This window comes from Channa argus, chromosome 3 (genome assembly GCF_033026475.1).
Source record: "Channa argus isolate prfri chromosome 3, Channa argus male v1.0, whole genome shotgun sequence".
NCBI lineage: Eukaryota > Metazoa > Chordata > Actinopteri > Anabantiformes > Channidae > Channa > Channa argus.
In genome coordinates this window covers 22,025,563-22,046,233 of record NC_090199.1, presented here as the reverse complement: position 1 = coordinate 22,046,233, position 20,671 = coordinate 22,025,563, and the positions used below count along the sequence as shown (strand labels likewise).

The window sequence follows — 20,671 nt, the reverse complement described above, 5'->3', positions numbered from 1 at the left end:
GATTGGTTAAGACAAAGATATGCATGTTCGATTAAGTGGTTACTCTAAAGTGCATATGTGTGAGTGTGAGTGGTTGTGTGCATGTGTCACTAGTGTGTTTACTCTGCTTCTCACCCTATAACAGCTGCGATAGGCTGCAGCCCCCCACAGCCCTGTATAGGAAAAGTGCTCACAGATAATGGATGGATGGACAGTTGTTTAGGGTGTGGATAATTTCTGATAACTAGCAAAGTTTAACAATGACTCCAGATAGCAAATGATTTTAGAATAACTAACATCCACTAAATCAGAGAACAGCTGTCGTTTTTCTGAGCTCCAACACCTGGCTTACCAAAACTCACAATGACGAGTCCTCTTCCCCCAATACAGCCTTTAGGGCAGGCCTTCTGCTTAGATTCTAACAGATCCAAACAGAAGGCCAATTGTTTTTTAAGAAGAGCACTAAACTGGTTTAATAGTGTAGTAGACTCAAAATATAAAGGATCAAAGTGAATTCAGGTCATTCAAACACTTTTTTTCCCCTTCAATATACTGTCAAAACCGGTGCACCCATGATCTTCAATGTAACTGAATCAGGGTTTTTCAACCAAGGGTCCACAGACCCCTGGTGTTCTGAGAAGAAATTGTAGATGGTCCCTGACCATGTATTAAATCTTGTTTGTGAATTTTGAAATTCATGCAAATACATAAACTTTTAAAAAGCCAAGGTGACTTTCAGGATTAAAATAGTGACTCAAAAAATCTATTTTTGTCCGTCTGTATTTTGTTAATACTGAAAGACTGTCCCATCACATAGAACCGTAAGCTCACAGATATTAGTTTACTGACCAGTATTTAAAGAGTTGCTACTTTGCTTTGCTTATGAAAATAAAACGTTTGCAATTTTGAGATTCACTAACAAAGAATTAAGAAATCCACAACAGTGGTCCTCAGGTTATTTCTTCCTCAGAATGGTGGCCACTGGGTCACAGTCAGTTTTTAACTCTACATCCACATCTTCATATGTTTCACAGCAAACTGAAGCCACAGGGATATATATACAACTTTTTGGTCAATTAATTTGTTAGTATTCTTTAATTCAAAGACATGATCATAAACGGAGCAGTTTGCTTATACATACTACTTATGTTGATGCACCCAGCCAGTAAAAAGGCCAAATCGTGTTTCAACTGTTTTAATGTCAGTAGCTACTCACATGTTCGCCCTTCAGCAAATTTGACAGCTGTTATATTAAACATTGAGCGTGTGTGTATGTGTAAAAAATACTGACCATTAGTTAGAAAATGAGTTGCATAAGTGAGGTATTTATTAAAAGCTTTGTCACTTGTAGATTACACAGTACAGAGACACAATGCAGTTCCTTCTACATGTGTGCTTTATGGTTAAGGTTATATAATATATATATATTTTTAGTTTTACCTGCAACTTAGTGTCATAAAAATAACAGCACCTATTCTGGATACAAGGACAACACTATCTGAACCACAGTCACATAATGAACTTGTTGCTAAAATATAATCAACTTGTCAAGTACTACAATTAGCACCTACTTCCAAAGCAGGTTTGTGTTAATAAACAGTGTTTGTGTTTAAAAAGCCTTAATGACCTCCATACACTGATGGGAGCGCAAGAACCGAGGGAAAGAGTCTTTGGACATCAGACTAAATATTCTCTGCTGGGCCTTGTGAAAGGTGTCAGCACATGGGGAGTCCATTACAGACAACAGAGCCTCATGTGTCTCAGAATCCAAATTTACCTAAAAGGATGAAGCAGAATATCAAAAGAAGCTACTGAACATTAGACCACTGTTTTTGTGAAAATACAAAACCTCCCATCGCTCTCCTCTGTCCACCAACCTCCTGTGGGGCATCAGGGTTAATAAACTGGCTGTAGATGCTGCTGGCCTTGGTCTTTAGCAGATGTGAAGGTGAAACCCTGTAGTCCTCGCAGGCCAGCCAAAACTCAAGGTTCTCCTCACTGAACTCTAAACGCAGAAAACTGTAAAATGCCTGCAGACCACCTGGTAGCAAGACGAACAAACGAGATGAGACGAATGACCAAAAGTCAAAGCATAAAGCATATATATTCGGGAAAAACTATTTCATGGATAATAATGCTTAAAATAATAATTGTTGACTTTACTTCCAAATTAATGTGTGATCAGACACAGGTACTGCAACTTGTGCTATACATGTAAACCTGCTTTTTTTTTTTTTTTTGCTTACCAGCGATTTGTCATACTAGTAAAAGAACAGGATACAAATAATATTAACAGTTGCTCTTTTCAAATGCACCAGTAAGTATTGATACAAGTTGTGATAAAAAATAAAGAAAAGCTGTGTCTTACTTTTGCTGCTTAGCAGAATTTCCAGGTTTTGAAAAGTTCTTCCATCCTGAACCCTGAAAAGACACAGAAACAAGACAAAAACAAAAAGAATCAAGTTTCAAATCAAGTGTATTTACTACCTATGCGAAATACAGGTATTGTTACTTGTGCTTTTGGTGCATCTCTGCCAGGTGGCTTAGCTTAATCCTCATCCCTTTTGCCCTGAAACACACAAACACAAGAAATCACATGTGTGCAACACAATATAATACAAATTCAGAGTGTTTGTAATCTAAACATGATGATCCAGTTGCATACATACTTCTCCAGGCATGTGGACGGCAGGGAGGAGAGCCCCTTACACATTACGGTGTGTAGTTTTGGAAGACCTGCAAAAACAAGAAGAACAGACGGAGCTGTGTTTGAAGTTATTCTTTTAAAAATCCCCAGAACTACAGTCTGCTGCTCTTATATAGTTTACCTGTACGCTATCTGTTCTGTCCGTCTGCCCCCACAGGGGCAGAGGCGTTGAGATGAGCTGAATAAAGCTGAGAACAGCTGAATGAGGGAGGGGATATATGTGCGTATATGGCATGTAGACCTGTCAACAATGGAATACATACAAATCAGCATATACTGTACTGTTGGAAAGTTCAAACCTGGGGACCTCCAGTGTGTGTGTGTGTTGCCATGGATCGTTAAAATTCTTTAAGGTCCGTCATAAACAAAATGTAATTTGATCACAGAAGTGTTTCTCACAATATAATAAAGTGATGATGGAGCAGCAGGTGGCCTGTCAGCATCACTCATCTCTGGAGAGTGAGACAACTGCAGGACCGAGAAGAGTGTGTTTGATGATGATGGACAGGATGAAACAAAGGAACTTGATCATTAAGCACAAGATGTCCATCCATCCATTATCTTTAACTTCTTATACTGTTCAATGCCACAGGGGGCTTGTAGCCAAACCCAGCTGTCATTAGGCAAGAGGCAGGGTCCACCCTGACAGGTCGCAAGTCTATCTCACATACACAGACAGACAACTATGGGCCTTTACAGTAACCAGTTAACCCAACATGCATGTCTTTGGAAAGTGGGAGGAGAACATGCAAACTCCCCACAGCTGAGCTGGGATTTGAACCAGGGACCTTCTAGTTGTGAACCATCAGGATTAACCCCTCTAACATCATGCTGCCCAACTCAGCCTGTCTTCTTTTCATTTCCTGTCCTCTCTGCTGTTCTCTTTTGGTTTGTTAGCTTTCTTTGGCCTTTTCTTCAAGCTCTGCTCTCTGAGGTCAGTTCTTGTGTTGATGCAAATTATGTTATATCAACTTTCATCTTTTTTTTGTTAGTGTCATGTGGTAGAAGAGCACTAAATAATTACTTATTATTATATTAAATAATTTTTGAATGAAGTTGAAGTACTAAACACATGTTCCAAAATTATTCTACTGAGAAAACTCAGTTTTATAAATACAATGGTATTTAATATGCTGGCCTAGTCAAGATTTGACTAACTTAGTAATAATTATGGCAAGGAAATATTTCTAGCTTTTAATAGAGTGTAAAGAAAATAGCACAGCTGGCAAAGTTGAAGGTGATTTTAACCACTGCCAGGTGCCTTCTCCATAATATTACAGTGTCTGGTTGATTAAATGATGCTCTGATAAACTATGTCTTCAAGGAAACTACCTAAGATATCAAATAAACATTTGGAGTAAAAAGGTATATTACATTTCCTTCTAAATTGCAGTGGAATAAAAATAACAACCTCAAAACTAGTTCAGTACTGTGCTTGAGTACTTGTAATTAGTTATTTAAGTTGTCAAAACCTCTGCTTTTCAGTGAATTACATCCTGCATCTAGCAACTACTGCTGCACAGCTTTGACAACAAATAATATTTGCATGATCATAGACTTTGGATGTGGAGGAAAAGTAGATGCACTTTTTTAGTGACACACACAAACAATAAGTTGTATTTTGACCTAATAATTAAAACATGTTTGGAAAGAAGTAGATGTACTACTACAATACTCGGTTATTAATGGATTAATACATATAATCAGTTCAAAATCATAACATTTAAATGTTAAAAGAAATTCACTCTCTTATATGCTCGTTTTTCTTTCCGTACGTTTCATTGTATTTTATAATTTAAAAACACTAGTACTAGTATACTATAGTATAATTTAATATTACTGTATAAACATTTGGACACGTCTGTTTGAGAAGCTGAAATGTATGTGATGAGGAGTAAACGAGTTCCGCTGAAAACGTGGTGGATCCACACTGCAGCAGTTTCCCCGCGGTGGCGCGGCTGAGCTTCTCTCGCTTCCTGCTTCCTCAACAAACGACGCTGTGAAATCTGCAAGACGAGCTGATCAATAGGGATCAAAGTAAGAAACCTCCGGGGCCTTACCGAGTCCAGACGGAGCTGCTTGTTTGGCCTCAAATCTGGTTCCAGGTGGGTCTGAACACCCAGTATTGTTGTTGCTTCCGGATCCTGATCCAGAGTCCCGATCCTCTGCATCTACCATGGGCGGCGGGTCGGTCAGCAGATAAACCCAGTAAGTGACAAAACGCTGTAGTTTTTATCATTAGACTACGATAGCGAGGCTTGCGTTAAATGCTGCCTGTGTGGAAGTTTAAACGCTGCAGTCCGCGGGTCAACATGCATTTGAGCTGTAGGTGTGCGCGACATTACCGATAAATCTGCATTAAAAACAGTAATTTTGTCAAACATCTGTAGATGCTCATGCACTCAACAGATGTAGTGGAACTAAATCCCACAGAAATTATCCCACAAAGTTGATTTTGACAGGTTTTTATTAAAGAACAGTGGCTGCATTGCAATAGCTGCATGCTTCAGATTTTTGAAATGCTTAAGACAGATTATGGGGCTGAACACAAACATTGGCTTATAAGAAACCAGAAGTAGTCCTGTGGCCTGTATTCCACTGCAAAATGACTTTTTTAAGTAAGCCTGCACATTTACGTTTAACAGAAAGACGGCTGTGTCATTTGTGAACCATCTTGACTTAAATTCCCTTAATGTCTACTTGTGATCCTTTATCACCAGTTGCAAAGGTTTGCTGTTTGTGTTTAGCCCAACCAGACACAGATATTTTTCCTTTCTTTTAGACCGTTTGAATAACTATGTCCTAAGGAACTATCCAGTGAAAAAGAGGTTTAAAGGAAATAAAACTTTGTGTAACAGAAAGGTTTTTTCCCCTGTTGCAGCTGTGAAAAGTCAGATGCAGTTGAGGTTGGTTCTGAATGTACGCCATTAGTCAGCCTGTCTAGTTATTACAGTGTAGAAATACATGGATTAAAAGCAGTATCTCTGGTTCTGCTTCACCAATTTTGATCCATTTTAATAAAAGTGTCACAGCCCCTCCAATTGACCTTGCAACTGATATATCAGTCAAATGTACTGACTGTCCTGTGTCATGCCTTTGTATGTCATCAGCTGGCTCTGACTGGCAACAGTTATGGGACCCAAATGGACTTGGTTCTCTTGGGCACAATGCCAGGACCGTGAGTCACCTGATCAAGACCAGGAGAGAGAAAAGCACTGGGCTGAGCTGTTTGATCAGCTGGACCTCAACAAAGATGGACGCATCGACATCCTCGAACTGAGGATAGGGCTGGCAGGTCGGGCACTTACCAGTGGCTCCCTAGAGAGGGTAAAGACATCTGACTAATACACATCTCACGAAGAAAACATCAGTGGAGATAAGACACAATGCTGTCACTATCAGTCCATCACTAAACGAATCACTGTTATCCCCAGTCTGTGGTCTAGTGGCATGTTTAAACAACCAAGGAGGTCGAACTGATCTGTAGTGTCATATGCTGCTAGTGACTAGCTAATCAGGAATTTCTGGCACAGCTTCACTTGCTGCCGAGGTGTATGGATGGCAGAAGGCAAACTGAAACGGTCTAAACGCCAGCAGCCCTTGTGTTGCATAGAACAACTTTATTCTTAAGCCAAAGCAGTTTGGCTAATTTGTATGTGATTGGTTGCTTTTTTCTTTTTTAAACTATTTGTTTTACACTTATTCTTTTTAAATGTTCTTATCTGTTTATTTTTAACAGATCCTGATAAAAGCTGCAAGCTGAATAGTATAGTTGTTCAATATAGCCCAAGTGTTGTGAGTCATGTCCATTATTTAAACGTGTCCTACAGTTTTTAATCTTTTATATGTGGAAAGTCAAAGAGGGTTTCAAAGTTCTCTGGTAACAAATCAAAGGACTCAATGATCGCTCCTCTTCTCTTCTTCCAGCGAATGTCTTTAAGATCCATAACATTTTTCGTTATTTAAAACCTGCACGATCCTTCTGATCTGTGTCTGTTGCATAGCAGCAGCTGACAACACGTATAACTGTATAACTTTACTGTGAATACACACAGTCTGTTTTTCTCCTCTCAATCTCTCTGTGTCTGTTTTAGCAAAAGTGTGACAGTCACTAAAAAACTGCCACTCTTATAACACAGTTCCCCACTGTGTACATTATCAAGATAACTACTTGAAGGTATTTGTATGGTTGTGTGTGCACATGTAAAGGGCAGCTTGCAGTCTATTTTGGTACAAGGAGCAGGACTATGTAAGATGAGAATGGTAACCTTTCTCTCAGTCCTACATTTGTGTCACTTGGAGATTATTGTCCGATGTCTCATCCTTTTCCGCTGTAACATTTGATCTTGCATTTACAATACAAGAATTTGCATGTCTCATTTTTTTGTGTTGCATTTAATGATAAGGCCATGATTTTAAACTTTGCTGACAGTATTTCAGCAATATGATTGGATCGTATATAACATTTATGTATGTTGTTTATATATGTTCTCAGGACAAAAGAAAGACATTAACACCAACTGTACCGTATTTTTGTTAATGTAGGTCATTCCTCAAATACAGCACATGAATTATTTGTCCAACTGATGGCAAGATAGATATTTTGCAGCATGCTGGGTCACCTCTGTTATGTTTGCAATGTTAGAATCTGCAAACCTGTGCTCTTGTATATAATTAATCCTAGACTGTCTTTACATATAGATTCATGACACATTTGTTGTTTACAGCTTTAACTTTTTTTGGCCCAGACACTTACTTTTTAATGACTTTGGCTGCCTCTGCTTTCAGATTGTGGAGACCGGAGACACCAACCATGACGGAGTACTGGACTTTGAAGAGTTCACACAGTATCTTCGCACCAATGAAAAACAGCTCAAACTTGTGTTTAGCAGCCTGGACAGCAACAACGATGGTCTGTACAACTCCCAGAACTAACTCAAAATAATACATAAACAAATTATTTCTTCAAAATGTATATTGATATTCATATTGAGAAAGTTAAAGAAAAGCCCACATTTCACTCTTGCTCACAGTGTGTTACTGGTTTTAGGTCAGATAGATGCAGCAGAGATCCAAAACTCTCTACGCACCATTGGTGTGAACATCAGCCTTGAGGATGCCAACAGGATCTTGCTAAGGTCTGGTATCATTATCCCATTTCTAACATAACTCGATTATTCAGTGAGATTGGATGCGAGAAATCTGAGCTTTGGATCCTAATATGAGCCTAAAAAGACACATCATATACTTCAAGAAGCTCTGGAATGATGAAACATGGTGGCTGTTCTGCAAAAAGTCTAGCATGTGAAGTTCTCTCCCTTTGGGGTTCTTTTAAGTTTTTCCTTCCGCCAATAGACGGGCAGTGCGTATCTCTCTAAACTACACACTTCTTCTTTTGTAAGGCTGTAGAGATAAAGGCCTCCTCTACTTTCCTAGTTCATGCTGTATTTCCTACTTTTCTGTATTTCCTACTTTTCTGTATTTCCTACATTCCTCTGTTCTGTTAGAGTCATATATAAATGCCTCCTCCTTGAATGATTCTACTTTTTGTTATAAATGTTGAATTGTCAACATAATATATATTTGTTTATCACTTAGTATGGACAAGGACGGCACCATGACCATAGACTGGAAAGAGTGGCGAGACTACTTCCTGTTTAACTCTCTTAATAATATGGAGGATGTTGCACGATACTGGAAACGATCACTGGTGAGGTCAAGCACGTGTTCTACGCACACATTGAACAGCATTGTGTATTGTCTGTCTTTCTTCCTTCTGCTTTTCATTCCAACCATTGCGATTTCAGTAGATGTTAGATATAGGTGAGCAGTTGACAGTCCCAGATGAATTTTCAGAAGAGGAGAAGAAGTCTGGCTATGTGTGGCGGCATTTGGTGGCTGGAGCTATGGCTGGAACTGTATCGCGGACTGGAACTGCCCCCTTGGACCGTCTCAAAGTATTCCGACAGGTCAGTAAGGGTGATCTCATTTCTCTGATAGGCCTAAACGCTATGACAGGATTTGTCACTTCTTCATGCGTGAAATATTTCTTTTTAAGTCATCACTGCTTGTACACTAAGTCAATTATAGTTTTCTCTGGCAGGTTCATGGCTCGTCTCATTTTAAAGGGAACGTGCTGAGCAGTTTTCAAGACATGGTGAAAGAGGGCGGAGTGCGCTCGTTGTGGAGGGGCAATGGAGTCAATGTTCTTAAAATTGCCCCAGAGACTGCGATCAAATTCACAGCCTATGAACAGGTGGAGCAGACTTCACACATTCCCTCTATTCCCTTTTTCTATTTTTCCTTTTCCTCTGAACATTCATTCATCTTTCCTCTCTTTATTATTCTCTCTTTCTCCCACCTATTACTATCATCCAGAAATGTAGGATTTCTCATTCTCCTTCAAATTATTCTAAAATTGTTATTTATGCTGCTGCATTTCTTTTATCGTTTGCTGAGAAATTGATCAACTTTTTGGGATATACATTTGTTTGTCTTCTGAATTTTCCAGGAGAATTTCCCTACCAATTTTTACCAGGCGGCAGCTTTTTAGCTTAGCTTACCATACAAATGTAAACAGCCAAATCCTAGTCCATAAACTCCCATAAATCCTACATAAAATAAGACTGCTTTACATTTAGCATGAGTCAGACTAGATAAACAGCTGTGGTAAACATCCTCTGATCTAACATTCAGCAAATTAATAAGAAAAATTATTGTACTATTGTACAAAATGCCATAAAAATAATGTATCAATTTTTTTGTATGTAATATTCTTAATATTTCATTTGTCTATAATCATACAGTTTTATAAATTATGTTTCTTCTCTCTGCCGCTTGCTAATTCTACATAGATCAAAAATGTGATGCGCAACAATAATGATTCAACAAATCTGAGGGTTCATGAGAGGTTTGTTGCCGGCTCTTTGGCTGGAGCTATAGCTCAGACAGTCATCTACCCAATGGAGGTAATATCAGGGTAATACACATACAAAGATCTTCATATAGCATCAAGAAATCCCACTTATTGGTTTGTCCAGCAAAATGATAGATTTATTTTCTCTTTCTCCTTCTTGTTACCTTTCCGTGTCTCCTCTTTATTTCCCTTCAGGTGATAAAGACCCGTCTCACACTAAGAAAAACAGGCCAGTACTCAGGGATAGCAGACTGTGCCAAACAGATCATGCAGAGGGAAGGCTTCTCAGCGTTCTACAAGGGTTACATACCAAACCTGCTGGGCATTATACCTTACGCTGGCATCGACCTGGCCGTCTATGAGGTCAGAGACATGAAAGCACACAGCCCTCACTGGACATATCTTCTAAGCATTTACCTTCTTGGTTTTGTCTTTGATTCCCTAGACTCTGAAGTTTTCCTGGCAAAACAGAAACAGAGGTCCTGACCCAGGCATTATGTTGCTGGTTGGCTGCGGTGCCATCTCTAGTACTTGTGGACAACTTGCAAGTTACCCACTGGCTCTAATCCGCACCAGAATGCAGGCACAAGGTCGGGACTCCTGTAGATATAGATGTTTGATGCAAGTCCATCATGTATCTTAATTTTAACTGCCGTGAGCATAAACAATTTGCTCCTGAACTCTACTGGAGGGAGGAATGTGTATACTGCCCTGGAACTTACTTTTTCAAACCTACAATTAGTAAAATGATTAATAACATACCTTATTAAAGTGGACACTATCTTAAACTCTTTCCAAAATATTAATGCATTCACTGCTGTAGAGGATAATTTCAGATCAATTCCTTTTTATAATGCTGGACTCTCAACTACATTTGTTGTTAATGAGATAAAAAACGGATAAAACAACAGGGATGGTACCTTAACGTAATTGTACTAAAAGTTAGATGAAATTAATCAGAGAGAAATGTAAACATGACTTCAGTGATTTACAGATCAGATGCCCAAGAACTTTGGTGTTCTATGGAGGGAGAGACCAGGATGTGTTTGTAAAGTTCATCCCTTTTCTTTTTCCTCAGCTACAGAGAAGGGAACCCCCAAACCCTCCATGTTGGCTTTGCTTAACAACATTGTGACCCAGGAGGGTGTGCCTGGCCTATATCGAGGAATTTCCCCCAACCTACTAAAAGTCATTCCTGCTGTCAGCCTGTCCTACGTTGTCTACGAATACACAAGGATAGTCCTGGGAGTGGACATTGAGGGTAGGAAGGGTGGGAAAGGGAATGTATGAAATAGATGACTTGGACATGGCTTTTATTGCATGAACAGGTTTGTCAACAGTGCACAAGAAAATGGGGCTTCACTGTATGTGATACATGGTTGTTAGATTGCAAATCTTGACTTAGGGTCACAGATAATAGGATAGCAAATAAACTGTGGAAAAAGAAACGACAATCAACTCCATCTGTTTTAATGGCCTCACATTTGGACGACCTCAATAGAAATAGCGGCTGCTGTGAAGAGTAACAAGTGTGTCGTATTGCATGCCAGCAGGGATTTGAAGCTAACCAACTAGCCTCTGGCTACTGTATTGACTTGGACAGATGTAAAGTTGCATGAACCTGTCTGAGCAACTTGAACAACTTGAAGCTGTTACTAAATATTTAAGCCATGTAACATTCCTGCAGTGTTATTGCTTCTAGTAAGTCATACTTAGAGAAGAGAAAGCATTAACAGGAAGATGGATCCAAATTCTTCTTCTCTAACTAAGGAGATCTAAGGTGATCCAAAAACGGTGCACAGGATGTGCATTAAAATGTCTTAAATAAAAACTGTATTATAACTACTATAGTAGAGCAATAATTTTGAAACTACAGCGATATTTACTGAATGTATTTCTTCAATGACACTTTAATGGAAGATGGTTAAAACAAAAAAGAAATGCTAAGTTTCTATACTACTGAGTAAAGCACATCTACAAACTCTATTATTTAGAGGAGTGAAACAGCCAAAGACATATCAAGAAGCACAGAGGAGATGAGCCCTAATTCAAAAAGACGATGTTTCATGACTGTCAGTCTTTGTGCCTGTTTTCTTTTATAGTAAAAAGTTTGCTGGGTCCAGTGCCATGTAATAGTTTCATAAGCTGCGGAATAAGTGCAAGTTCATCACTACGGTAAATAAATAACTTCAGAATCAGAAACAATCAGAAATAGGATGTAAAACCAAAGAATAATTGTAATTGCTGCAGGAGTGTAAGGTCTATGTGTACATGTAAGGTGCTGCTGTTGTTAAATAAATGTGTTTTGTTAAATAAAAATTTTTTTAACGAGCAACTTAAGTTTCAGTTTCATGTCACAAAGCTTTAAGTAGCACGAAGTTACTGCACAGTGCTGACGACAATGACACCGACTCTCCAGCCCAGAAGGCGGCGGTGTTTTTGCTTCAGAGCTTGGACCGTCAACCCACGGAGGACAAGGAGGAAGAACAAGCCCCGAGTTGAACATGCATTGATTGGCTATTTTAAGCAGGAAAGTTTGCCGGCGTGGTAGGCGATCTCGCTCACATTGGTGTCTCCTGTACGTTCCTGTTTAGCCTTCCCGCTTCTGTTTAGCTCGACCCGGCTATAGCGACCCAGTCTGCCCCTACTGTGTCTATTTGTCCCCTGTGAGAATCATGTCTGATTACGGCGGTTTGTCTACTAATGGAGTTGGGGTGAAAAAGGACGCTTTTGCTGACGCTGTTCAACGAGCCAGACAGGTAAGTCGGTGCTCGGCTTCGAGAGAGGACACCCAGGGAGCTAACGTTAGTTAGCTGGTGGGTAGCTAGCTTGATTACCCGCGGCGTTAGCTGTACTCGGGGAGCTAGCGGGCTAGCTAATAGCAGCGCCATTTATTTTTATATTTAACGTCATCTAAAACGCTCACCGGGTTGAGGGATCAGCTAGAAACGTTTTCCAGCCAGAGTAAGCAGCGGTGTGCAAATATAGGTCACCCTTTTATGGAACAAAAATAACCATCGCGATCAGAAGCCATGAGTTACGTTAAATGGGCAAGCTAGTTATGCTAGGTTAACGTTAGTTACTAAGGTAACCCGATCGTGAAGTTTCATCCACCGAATTTATAAACAACCTTATTTCAAACGATTTAACAATCAGCATTATCGTTAAGGCTTTGGGATTTTCTTGGAGCAACATTAAATGTCCCATTATGTCGTTATTGCATTGATCGCCAGCAACAAATGAACAAAAGGATACTTACTCCTTGACTTGGACCATAGGTAGAAGAGGTCTGATCACAAAGTACAAGCCTTTATAGTAAACTGTTATGCAGATTAAACTTTGAACTAACTTGTTTCAATTTACCTTATTTACTAACTATATAAATGTGTAAAATTGATAATATAGTTTTTCAATAGATTCATGTGAAACGAGACAATACATTGCAGTTGGCATAATAAATCACTGAAATTACAGATCTATTTTCTGTAGATGTAACAATCAAAACACAGGTGGTATTATCCCGCCATCAGAGTATACTCCTGTTTTTCTAGGTAGAAAATAATGTCATAATCCAGTTATGTAGTCTTACACTTCAATAAAACTTTCACCCGTGAGACAGATTGTTAAAAAAAAAATCTGCATTAATATGGATGTAGCAAAAACCTCAGTATCCCGACTAGTAGTACATAATATGGTTCAAGCTCCACGGCTGTTTTTGACAAAGGGCTGCTGCTGTAAATTTCTAGCCTCCAAATCTAAATTCTCCTTAAATTTATAATTGTCTTCTAACAATTATTAAATTAAGGGAATTTTAGATTTGACACTTACTGTCAGTAGTGATGTTAAAATACTCCTGCCAAACCTGCATCCTTCCAAGCCCTACATTACTGTTGTGGTATAAACACACACTGTTTTCAATTAGTCTTGCATGTCCTTCTAGATTGCAGCTAAAATCGGCGGAGACGGCGGTCCCCCAATGAGCAACAACGGAGGACCTGAGAGCTACCCCTTTACAGCACAGAAACGATCTCTTGAAGAAGCAGGTTGAACATCAGCTCTAACAGGCATTTTATCTGCCTTTGTTTTTCTACATTGCAAGACTTACAATTTGTTTTGCTTTCAGATGAACCTGATGCAAAGAAAGTGGCATCTCAGAGTGAGAGAGATTCAGGATTGTGTAAGTTGAAAGCACACTTTGATCATAATACAAACACCTGCCTGATTTAGTTAAGCATTTCTCATCAGATGTTGTTCTATCACAGCTATTGGAGCTCAGCTTGCTGCCCTGTCTCAACAAAGGTTTGGTATTATTTTTTCTTTTACCTGACCACTTTTTTTGGTCTTTGTGGTCTTGACAGAGATGTGGTCCATTTTAAGTCCTTATAATGTATGTGTATTTATTTATTTTTATTTTTGTTTTTTAAATCTGCCAACAGCGTAAGGGCCTCTGCAGTATCAGAAGAGTACAGGGTACCTGATAGCATGGTCGGTCTCAGTGAGTACATACACATAAGTTTCCTAAACCATAGATGTGATTCCTATAATGCTGTGGTACACATAATCAAACTAAATTTGAAACGTCTTTGCTGTTGTCTTTAAAGTCATTGGTCGAGGAGGAGAACAAATTAACAAAATACAGCAGGACTCTGGCTGTAAGGTCCAGATAGCACACGGTGAGTTATGTGCTAACCCCAAATTTGTTCAATCGAAGTGTCATAGATTTTGTAGCTCTTCTTGGATTTACACAAGTCTCTATACTTTTTTAGACAGTGCCGGTCTTCAAGAAAGAAGTGTTTCTCTGACAGGGTCACCAGATGCCATACAGTGAGTTGTGTTTACAATATACTTACATCTCATCTCTTAGAGTTACTTTATGGTATTTTTATTTTTTTTTTTTGTTCATGGGCATCTCTGGAATGAAGAGTGGCTTTGCTTAAACATGAAAAAATATCAATATTTAGTTTCTTTATTTATTGATAGCTGGTGTAGGGGGCTGAGTTATGTATGATCATCCCTGACTGACAACAGAAGTTTTTCCTTGTAAACATTTCCACAACATAAACCAAAGCCAGGGCGACCCAGGGGTTACTGTTAATATCCCAGCAGAGGAAAGGGCAGATGTGTAGATTCTTAGTTTTTGACAAGCTTAATACTTGTTCAACACGTTCTGCTGTTGTTGTCGTGATTTGAAAGGTGCTACTAAGATTTTTTTGATACTTCTCCACTGGTCATATCCAGCATTGCATCTCATAGAGTGTTGATCTCTGATCAACACTCAACGGAGTGTTGATCTCTGATGACCAAATCAGTGAATGCTTGTTGAGGGCCCCACGTTGCATACGCAAACGCTGATTAAAAGTAGAGTATAATTGAATTCTTTCAGTAAGTGAGATTGCTAAGAATTTAACGAAAACTTTTGTCCTGGCTACTATTTGATCCTGATAATCTATCCTCTATAAATGGCATGTGGGTGTAGGCTGTGGTAGTTACCAGCCTTAGAGGCTCACACGAGGACACAAAACTATTTAAACCACAATATGTTTAGCAAAGGAAACAAATGTTGGGAACCACTAAGAATAACTATAATGATGTTGGAGTCAGTGAGTACAGAGATACATTTTCAGCTCTAGGCAAAGTGAGTGTTCTCTTGAGCCCAGCAAAGCACATCATTTACCGTTAAAAAGACCCAAAGATTCTGATTGTGAACAAATAGAAAAAATGTTCAGATTAAACTGAAACTAGACTATGTCCTTATTTACATTGAGGATTCCATTGATCTGCCCTGTTTCTCTATATTATGTTGGCTTGTGATAACATTTTATGACAGATGTCTAAGTAGACAGTAAACAGGCTTATTGTCCTAAATGTTGCCCTTTGCTCAAAGTTTTGGTCATCAAATGTCAGTATCAATGTTTTTCTGTAAATCTTTACTATAGTCAAAGTAAAATTCACCTTTTACAAGGAAGATATTCGATCTATATGAAATGTTTTAATTATTTATATGTTGTTAAAAGCTATTGCTTGTAAATGCAATTGAGGCTGAGTATGCTGCCCCTTAGTCTGTAATATATAATTTTATCATGTTTCTTTTATTTAATTCCATTTTATAGGAGAGCTAAGGCCCTTATAGATGATATAGTATCCAGGGGTCATGAGTCGTCCAATGGGCAAGCAGGTTCCATGCAGGAAATGATCATTCCTGCAGGCAAGGCCGGCCTTATTATAGGCAAAGGAGGAGAGACCATCAAGCAACTACAGGTGAGAGTCATGGAGCTCTAATGATCACTTGATGCAGTGTTTTTGTATTTTCTGTATGAAAGGGATTGATCTGATCTGTGCAGATGACCAGCATCACTTAATAGGACCCAGTGCCCATTCAAGCCAGTGTACAATGATACTAAAAGACTTCTCCTGCAAATTTTTAGGAGCGTGCTGGTGTTAAAATGATTCTTATTCAAGATGGATCCCAGCCACCCAACATTGATAAACCCTTACGCATCATTGGAGACCCCTACAAAGTTCAGGTACTTTTTGAGCTTGCTAGAAATACTTGAAGGTTACTTACAGGTGTTTATTTCTTTATTTGTCCTAATTATGGGCTGTCTTCTTTGGTGTTGTTTTGTAGCAAGCAAAGGAGATGGTTAATGAGATTCTGCGAGAAAGGGATCATGCAGGTTTTGGAGATAGGAACGAATACGGATCAAGGATGGGAGGAGGTGGTATTGATGTAAGTAACATCTTTGTTCTAATAATAAAATCAACATGAGTGGATATACAATGATGCATTTAACCATAACTTTAATTAATGGGTAAGGCTCAGAAACATGGGAGAGTTTTCATAATGCCAGTTTAATTCTACAGATTGCTGTGCCACGGCACTCTGTAGGAGTTGTTATTGGCCGTAGTGGGGAGATGATAAAGAAGATCCAGAGCGACGCTGGAGTAAAGATACAGTTTAAACCAGGTGAGCTCTCCACACCATTTTGGAACAATAAGCATTTTTCATTAAATAAAAGAAAACTCTGTTTTGTGGTAAGGCAAGGCTAAATCGGAGGGGTAACAAATATGGCTTCACCTCACTGAGACTTTCTTAATTTTTAAAAACTTGTGTATATTGTTTAAAGTTTTTTTTCCCTGGTTCATTTATAAACCCATATAAATACTCGTGACTCCTCTTTTTTTCCTACCTTACAGATGATGGTTCAAGTCCAGATAAAATTGCTCATATTATGGGCCCACCAGACCAGTGTCAGCATGCTGCCTCAATCATTACTGACCTGTTACAGAGCATCCGTGCCAGAGAGGAGGGTGGGCAGGGTGTAAGTACACAGTAAAGAGGCATTTGTTTGATTTCCTTGAAGAGTTAATCTGGATTTCTTCCGGTTGAATGATTAAACCTGATATGTGTTGCATTTTCCCCACAGGGTCCCCCAGGTCCTGGTTCAGGGATGCCACCTGGTGGGAGAGGGAGAGGGCAGGGAAGCTGGGGTCCTCCTGGAGGAGAAATGACATTCTCTATTCCTGCTCACAAATGTGGGCTTGTCATTGGCAGAGGAGGAGAAAATGTCAAGTCCATAAACCAACAGACCGGTGCGTTTGTGGAGATATCCCGTCAGCCGCCACCAAATGGTGACCCAAATTTCAAACTGTTCATCATTCGAGGATCGCCACAACAGATCGACCACGCAAAGCAACTTATAGAAGAAAAGATTGAAGTATGTTCACTTGACTTACTAAGTAGTGAAGATATACACAGTTCAAACAGCTGTCAAAAAATAAAACTTCTTAATTAGATAATTTATAAATGTTTCTTTTTTCTTTCTTTTTTTGCCCTCTAGGGTCCTTTATGCCCAGTGGGTGGTGGTCCTGGTCCTGGGGGCCCAGGTGGTCCAATGGGTCCATACAATCCCAGCCCTTATAATGCAGGGCCTCCTGGTGGGGCTCCACAGTAAGTACAACCCGTAAAATTGACACGGTGAATAACCTTTCCTTTTCATTTTAGTGAAATTTATTTATCAAATTCATGTATTTAACTGTCTTTCGCTTCTCTGCAGTGGAGCTGCACCTGGTGGTCCCCAGTACTGTGCTCAGGGGTGGGGGAGTGCTTACCAGCAGTGGCAAGCTCCAGCTCCACATGACCCCAGTGAGTACCTTATTTTGTGCTCTCACTTCCATTTTTCCCTTTTTATATCCTTTGTATTGAAGTTTGATTATTATAAATTACAAGACAAATTAAATTATTATTTTCTTTATTTAACATAGTTATCTTTTTTCCAATCATAAGGTAAAGCAGCAGCAGCAGCAGCAGCTGCAGCAGCAGCAGATCCAAACGCAGCATGGGCAGCTTACTATGCACAATACTATGGTCAACAGCCAGGGGGGGGCATGCCAGCCCAGAGTCCAGGAGCCACTGCAGCAGCAGCACCAGGGGACCAGAGCCAAGCAGCACAGACCTCTGGGGGCCAGCCAGACTACACTAAGGCTTGGGAGGAGTACTATAAGAAGATGGGCATGAGTATGTTGTTAATGACAGTGTTTTGTCAAACTGTATTTGGGTAAACTGTTTAAGTGATGACTAATTTTAAACCTACAGTTAACTTTACTTTTATATAAGAATTTACAGACATCAAGGAGATTTTATTCAGGATTATGTTGAACACTTTGAAAAGAAACTACAACTACCATTCTAATGAAGTTGGGGCATAGTTGTAAAACAGAAACAGAAACAGAATGCAATGATTTGTGGATTGCGCAGCGAACTATGTTCTCACTCATTGATTTCTGGAAGTGTTCTGAGCCCATGCAGTGATGTCCACCAGAGAATTATGCCTGTTTTTTAATGCAGTGATGCCTGAAGGCTCGAAGATCGTGCACATCCAGTTTTGACCTTCGGCCTTATCCCTTTCTTTCTTTGGAATTTTACTTTGAGAAACATTACTCTGAAATGCTCTTTTTATACCCAGTCATGTTACTAACCTGTTGCCAGTTAACCTAATTAGTTGTCAAATGTTCCTCTATTTGTTGCAATTAGTTGCATTTAATACTTTTCTAGCGTGTTGCTGTCCCTGTTCCAACTTTTTTGAGATGTGTTGCGGCCATCAAATACTGTAATGAGCTACAACAACATCTGATATGTTGTTTATCTTCCATTGTGAATAAGATATGGGTTAATGAGATTTGCTAATCATTGCATTGTGTTTTTATTTATATTTTACACATTGTCCCAACTTCTTTGGAATTGGGGTTGTACATTTTCACAAATATTTTCTTTAGAAGGAACAAAATATAAACTATGTGAAATTAGAAATTTAACCTTAAATCTGAATGACTGTAGTATTCTACAGAAATAAACAATTTCATGACTGTTTGTGTATTGTTTTTCCAGCCCAGCCAGCTGGAGGGGCAGCAGCTGCCCCAGGGACAGCACCAACTAGTGCAGCACCAGGTGGAGCTGCAGCTGGAGGCCAGCAGGACTACAGTGCAGCCTGGGCTGAGTACTATAGACAGCAGGCCGCATACTATGGCCAGGCAGGGGACGCACCTGGGCAGGCTGCTGCTCTACAACAGGGACAACAGGTACCATATATCTAACTAGTGCCTAAAATTAATGTAGCTGCCAAGGTGTGTTAAACTGAAAAAACTAACCTGCCTGTAGTGGCGGAAGGCCTAGTCATCATGCCTGAACTATGATAGGGGAAACCCAGAAATGCGCATAAGCTAAATAACCACCCTGGCAGTAAAGAAAAAACATGTATGCAACTATCAGCCAGTATTAGGTCTGATCTGATTGGTTCAGTTCAGTCAAAGTGGCATGGTGCACAAACCCAACTCATTCAAATCCTGTTTCTAAGAGTTGGCAACAAAATTATTTATATGGCACTTATTGCATAACATTGTTTGTCTTATTAATTAATCAAAGCCTGGTTAAATTAAGTGTCTGTGATTTGTTTTTTGTTTTTCTTTCAGGCCCAGTAAAGTGCCACAGTCTGCTTGACTGGTGCGATGTTTCTCTGGACTTTGTCTTTTCTGTCAGAAGATTTGCCTTTTGGCTTTAATAAGACAAGACCAGGGTTTACTCATTCACCTTGACATTTTCTATCCCAATCTTCTTGTTTTTTAAAGTCAAATTGAAAAGAAAAAGGGAATATGTCTCACCCATGCATTGGACAAAGCACTAAATAACTACTTGGATTGTTATTATTCCGTTTGTCTCTTCACTTCACATGTTGTGATAGATCAATTGTTTTTTTTTAAATGTGAAATTAATAAGCATTTTTGCTTGCAAGCTAGCACAACATCATCTCAACACTGACTCACATTTAAATAGTTTCCCCTTCAATTTCCTGAGGGTAAAAACTGTCAATCAGTATTTTGAATATAATCAAATGTTTGTAAGAATTTTGTTTGTAAGACAGATTTTTTTTTTCTTTATTCTTGGTACTTTTTTGTTTTGTTTTTAAACTTTGTTTTTTTTTTTTTGTTTGTTTTTTTAAGGACATTCCCAGTGTTTAAGTTGCAGATGTATTTCTCCCTGCTACCATGATTAATTTTATTCATTATAATTATTTTCCTGAGGGAGTTGTGTGTCTGTATATAGATTTTGCTACTGAATAGGAACATGTGTGTGTTGGATGTAAAGTCACCAACTGTCCTACAGTGTGTAGGGTGTGTGTGTGTGCGTGTGTGTGTGTGTGTGTGTGTGTGTGTGTGTAGGGTGTGTGCGCGCGTGCTTGACTGCCCTCTGTTTAATTTTTACAACTTAATTTTTGGAAGATTATTTGTGTGTGCGTGTTCCAGTTGGTTCTGTTATTGTATGCTGATTTTTGTTATTGATTTCTTTTTTCTTTTTTTTTTTAAACTGCTTGTTTTTAAATACGTAAAATAAAAACATTAAAATTGACCAGTGTCTTGTGTGATCATCACCAGTACTGTGTTTAGAAGTTTACGGTATATGGGGGTGTTGTAAACCGAATGTCTGATAAAAATGCCTGGTTGTTGTATATTAGCTTTGGTTTGCTTGTTTTGTTTTGGTTTTTACATTTTATTTTTCATGCTGTGTGTGTGGCCCT

General features: G+C 39.1%; 3 protein-coding genes across 7 annotated transcripts; 2 read left to right on the top strand and 1 right to left on the bottom strand.

The window, feature by feature from the left end:
- Positions 1-1,284: 1,284 nt before the first annotated feature.
- On the bottom strand, positions 1,285-4,880 carry si:ch211-196h16.12 (regulator of G-protein signaling 5). Of its 2 annotated transcripts, XM_067497970.1 has the most exons (7): positions 4,747-4,880; positions 2,808-2,927; positions 2,649-2,715; positions 2,492-2,548; positions 2,348-2,400; positions 1,857-2,020; positions 1,285-1,756 (listed from the first exon to the last, which is right to left on the bottom strand). In XM_067497970.1, the coding sequence occupies exons 3-7, from the start codon at positions 2,690-2,692 to the stop codon at positions 1,589-1,591; spliced, it is 486 nt and encodes a 161-aa protein (XP_067354071.1). In that variant the 5' UTR covers positions 2,693-2,715; positions 2,808-2,927; positions 4,747-4,880; the 3' UTR covers positions 1,285-1,588. The 2 variants fall into 2 exon arrangements, with proteins under 2 accessions (XP_067354071.1, XP_067354070.1); XM_067497969.1 differs by lacking the exon at positions 2,808-2,927 and having other exon boundaries at positions 4,747-4,879.
- On the top strand, positions 4,755-11,943 carry LOC137123759 (mitochondrial adenyl nucleotide antiporter SLC25A23-like). 4 transcript variants are annotated; one of them, XM_067497963.1, is made up of 11 exons: positions 4,755-4,894; positions 5,797-6,013; positions 7,475-7,598; positions 7,737-7,824; positions 8,285-8,396; positions 8,497-8,655; positions 8,790-8,942; positions 9,541-9,654; positions 9,798-9,965; positions 10,048-10,192; positions 10,681-11,942. In XM_067497963.1, exons 2-11 carry the CDS (start codon positions 5,819-5,821, stop codon positions 10,890-10,892), a joined length of 1,470 nt encoding a protein of 489 aa, XP_067354064.1. In that variant the 5' UTR covers positions 4,755-4,894; positions 5,797-5,818; the 3' UTR covers positions 10,893-11,942. The 4 variants fall into 4 exon arrangements, with proteins under 4 accessions (XP_067354064.1, XP_067354067.1, XP_067354065.1 ...); XM_067497966.1 differs by lacking the exons at positions 4,755-4,894; positions 5,797-6,013; positions 7,475-7,598; positions 7,737-7,824 and having other exon boundaries at positions 8,494-8,655; positions 8,777-8,942; positions 10,681-11,943; XM_067497964.1 differs by lacking the exons at positions 4,755-4,894; positions 5,797-6,013; positions 7,475-7,598; positions 7,737-7,824 and having other exon boundaries at positions 8,494-8,655.
- Positions 11,944-12,071: 128 nt separating this feature from the next.
- On the top strand, positions 12,072-20,502 carry khsrp (KH-type splicing regulatory protein). The gene is made up of 18 exons (XM_067497959.1): positions 12,072-12,361; positions 13,543-13,645; positions 13,726-13,779; positions 13,865-13,901; positions 14,039-14,097; positions 14,204-14,275; positions 14,369-14,426; positions 15,713-15,860; positions 16,028-16,126; positions 16,228-16,329; positions 16,464-16,566; positions 16,797-16,921; positions 17,027-17,317; positions 17,441-17,550; positions 17,657-17,745; positions 17,887-18,117; positions 18,988-19,178; positions 19,569-20,502. Exons 1-18 carry the CDS (start codon positions 12,278-12,280, stop codon positions 19,575-19,577), a joined length of 1,965 nt encoding a protein of 654 aa, XP_067354060.1. The 5' UTR covers positions 12,072-12,277; the 3' UTR covers positions 19,578-20,502.
- Positions 20,503-20,671: the final 169 nt, after the last annotated feature.

What these genes read in the sequence shown, in the direction of transcription:
- si:ch211-196h16.12 (XM_067497969.1), bottom strand. Translation starts at nt 4,864, where the DNA reads ATGGTAGATGCAGAGGATCGGGACTCTGGATCAGGATCCGGAAGCAAC. An exon ending in AATTCTGCTAAGCAGCAAAA is followed by an intron (nt 2,021 to 2,347) that starts GTAAGACACAGC and finishes TCTTGCTACCAG; the next exon opens with GTGGTCTGCAGGCATTTTAC. An exon ending in ACCCTGATGCCCCACAGGAG is followed by an intron (nt 1,757 to 1,856) that starts GTTGGTGGACAG and finishes TCATCCTTTTAG; the next exon opens with GTAAATTTGGATTCTGAGAC.
- LOC137123759 (XM_067497963.1), top strand. Translation starts at nt 5,819, where the DNA reads ATGGGACCCAAATGGACTTGGTTCTCTTGGGCACAATGCCAGGACCGT. An exon ending in CCAGTGGCTCCCTAGAGAGG is followed by an intron (nt 6,014 to 7,474) that starts GTAAAGACATCT and finishes CTCTGCTTTCAG; the next exon opens with ATTGTGGAGACCGGAGACAC. An exon ending in AATTCACAGCCTATGAACAG is followed by an intron (nt 8,943 to 9,540) that starts GTGGAGCAGACT and finishes AATTCTACATAG; the next exon opens with ATCAAAAATGTGATGCGCAA.
- khsrp (XM_067497959.1), top strand. Translation starts at nt 12,278, where the DNA reads ATGTCTGATTACGGCGGTTTGTCTACTAATGGAGTTGGGGTGAAAAAG. An exon ending in GCTGCCCTGTCTCAACAAAG is followed by an intron (nt 13,902 to 14,038) that starts GTTTGGTATTAT and finishes ATCTGCCAACAG; the next exon opens with CGTAAGGGCCTCTGCAGTAT. An exon ending in AGACCATCAAGCAACTACAG is followed by an intron (nt 15,861 to 16,027) that starts GTGAGAGTCATG and finishes GCAAATTTTTAG; the next exon opens with GAGCGTGCTGGTGTTAAAAT.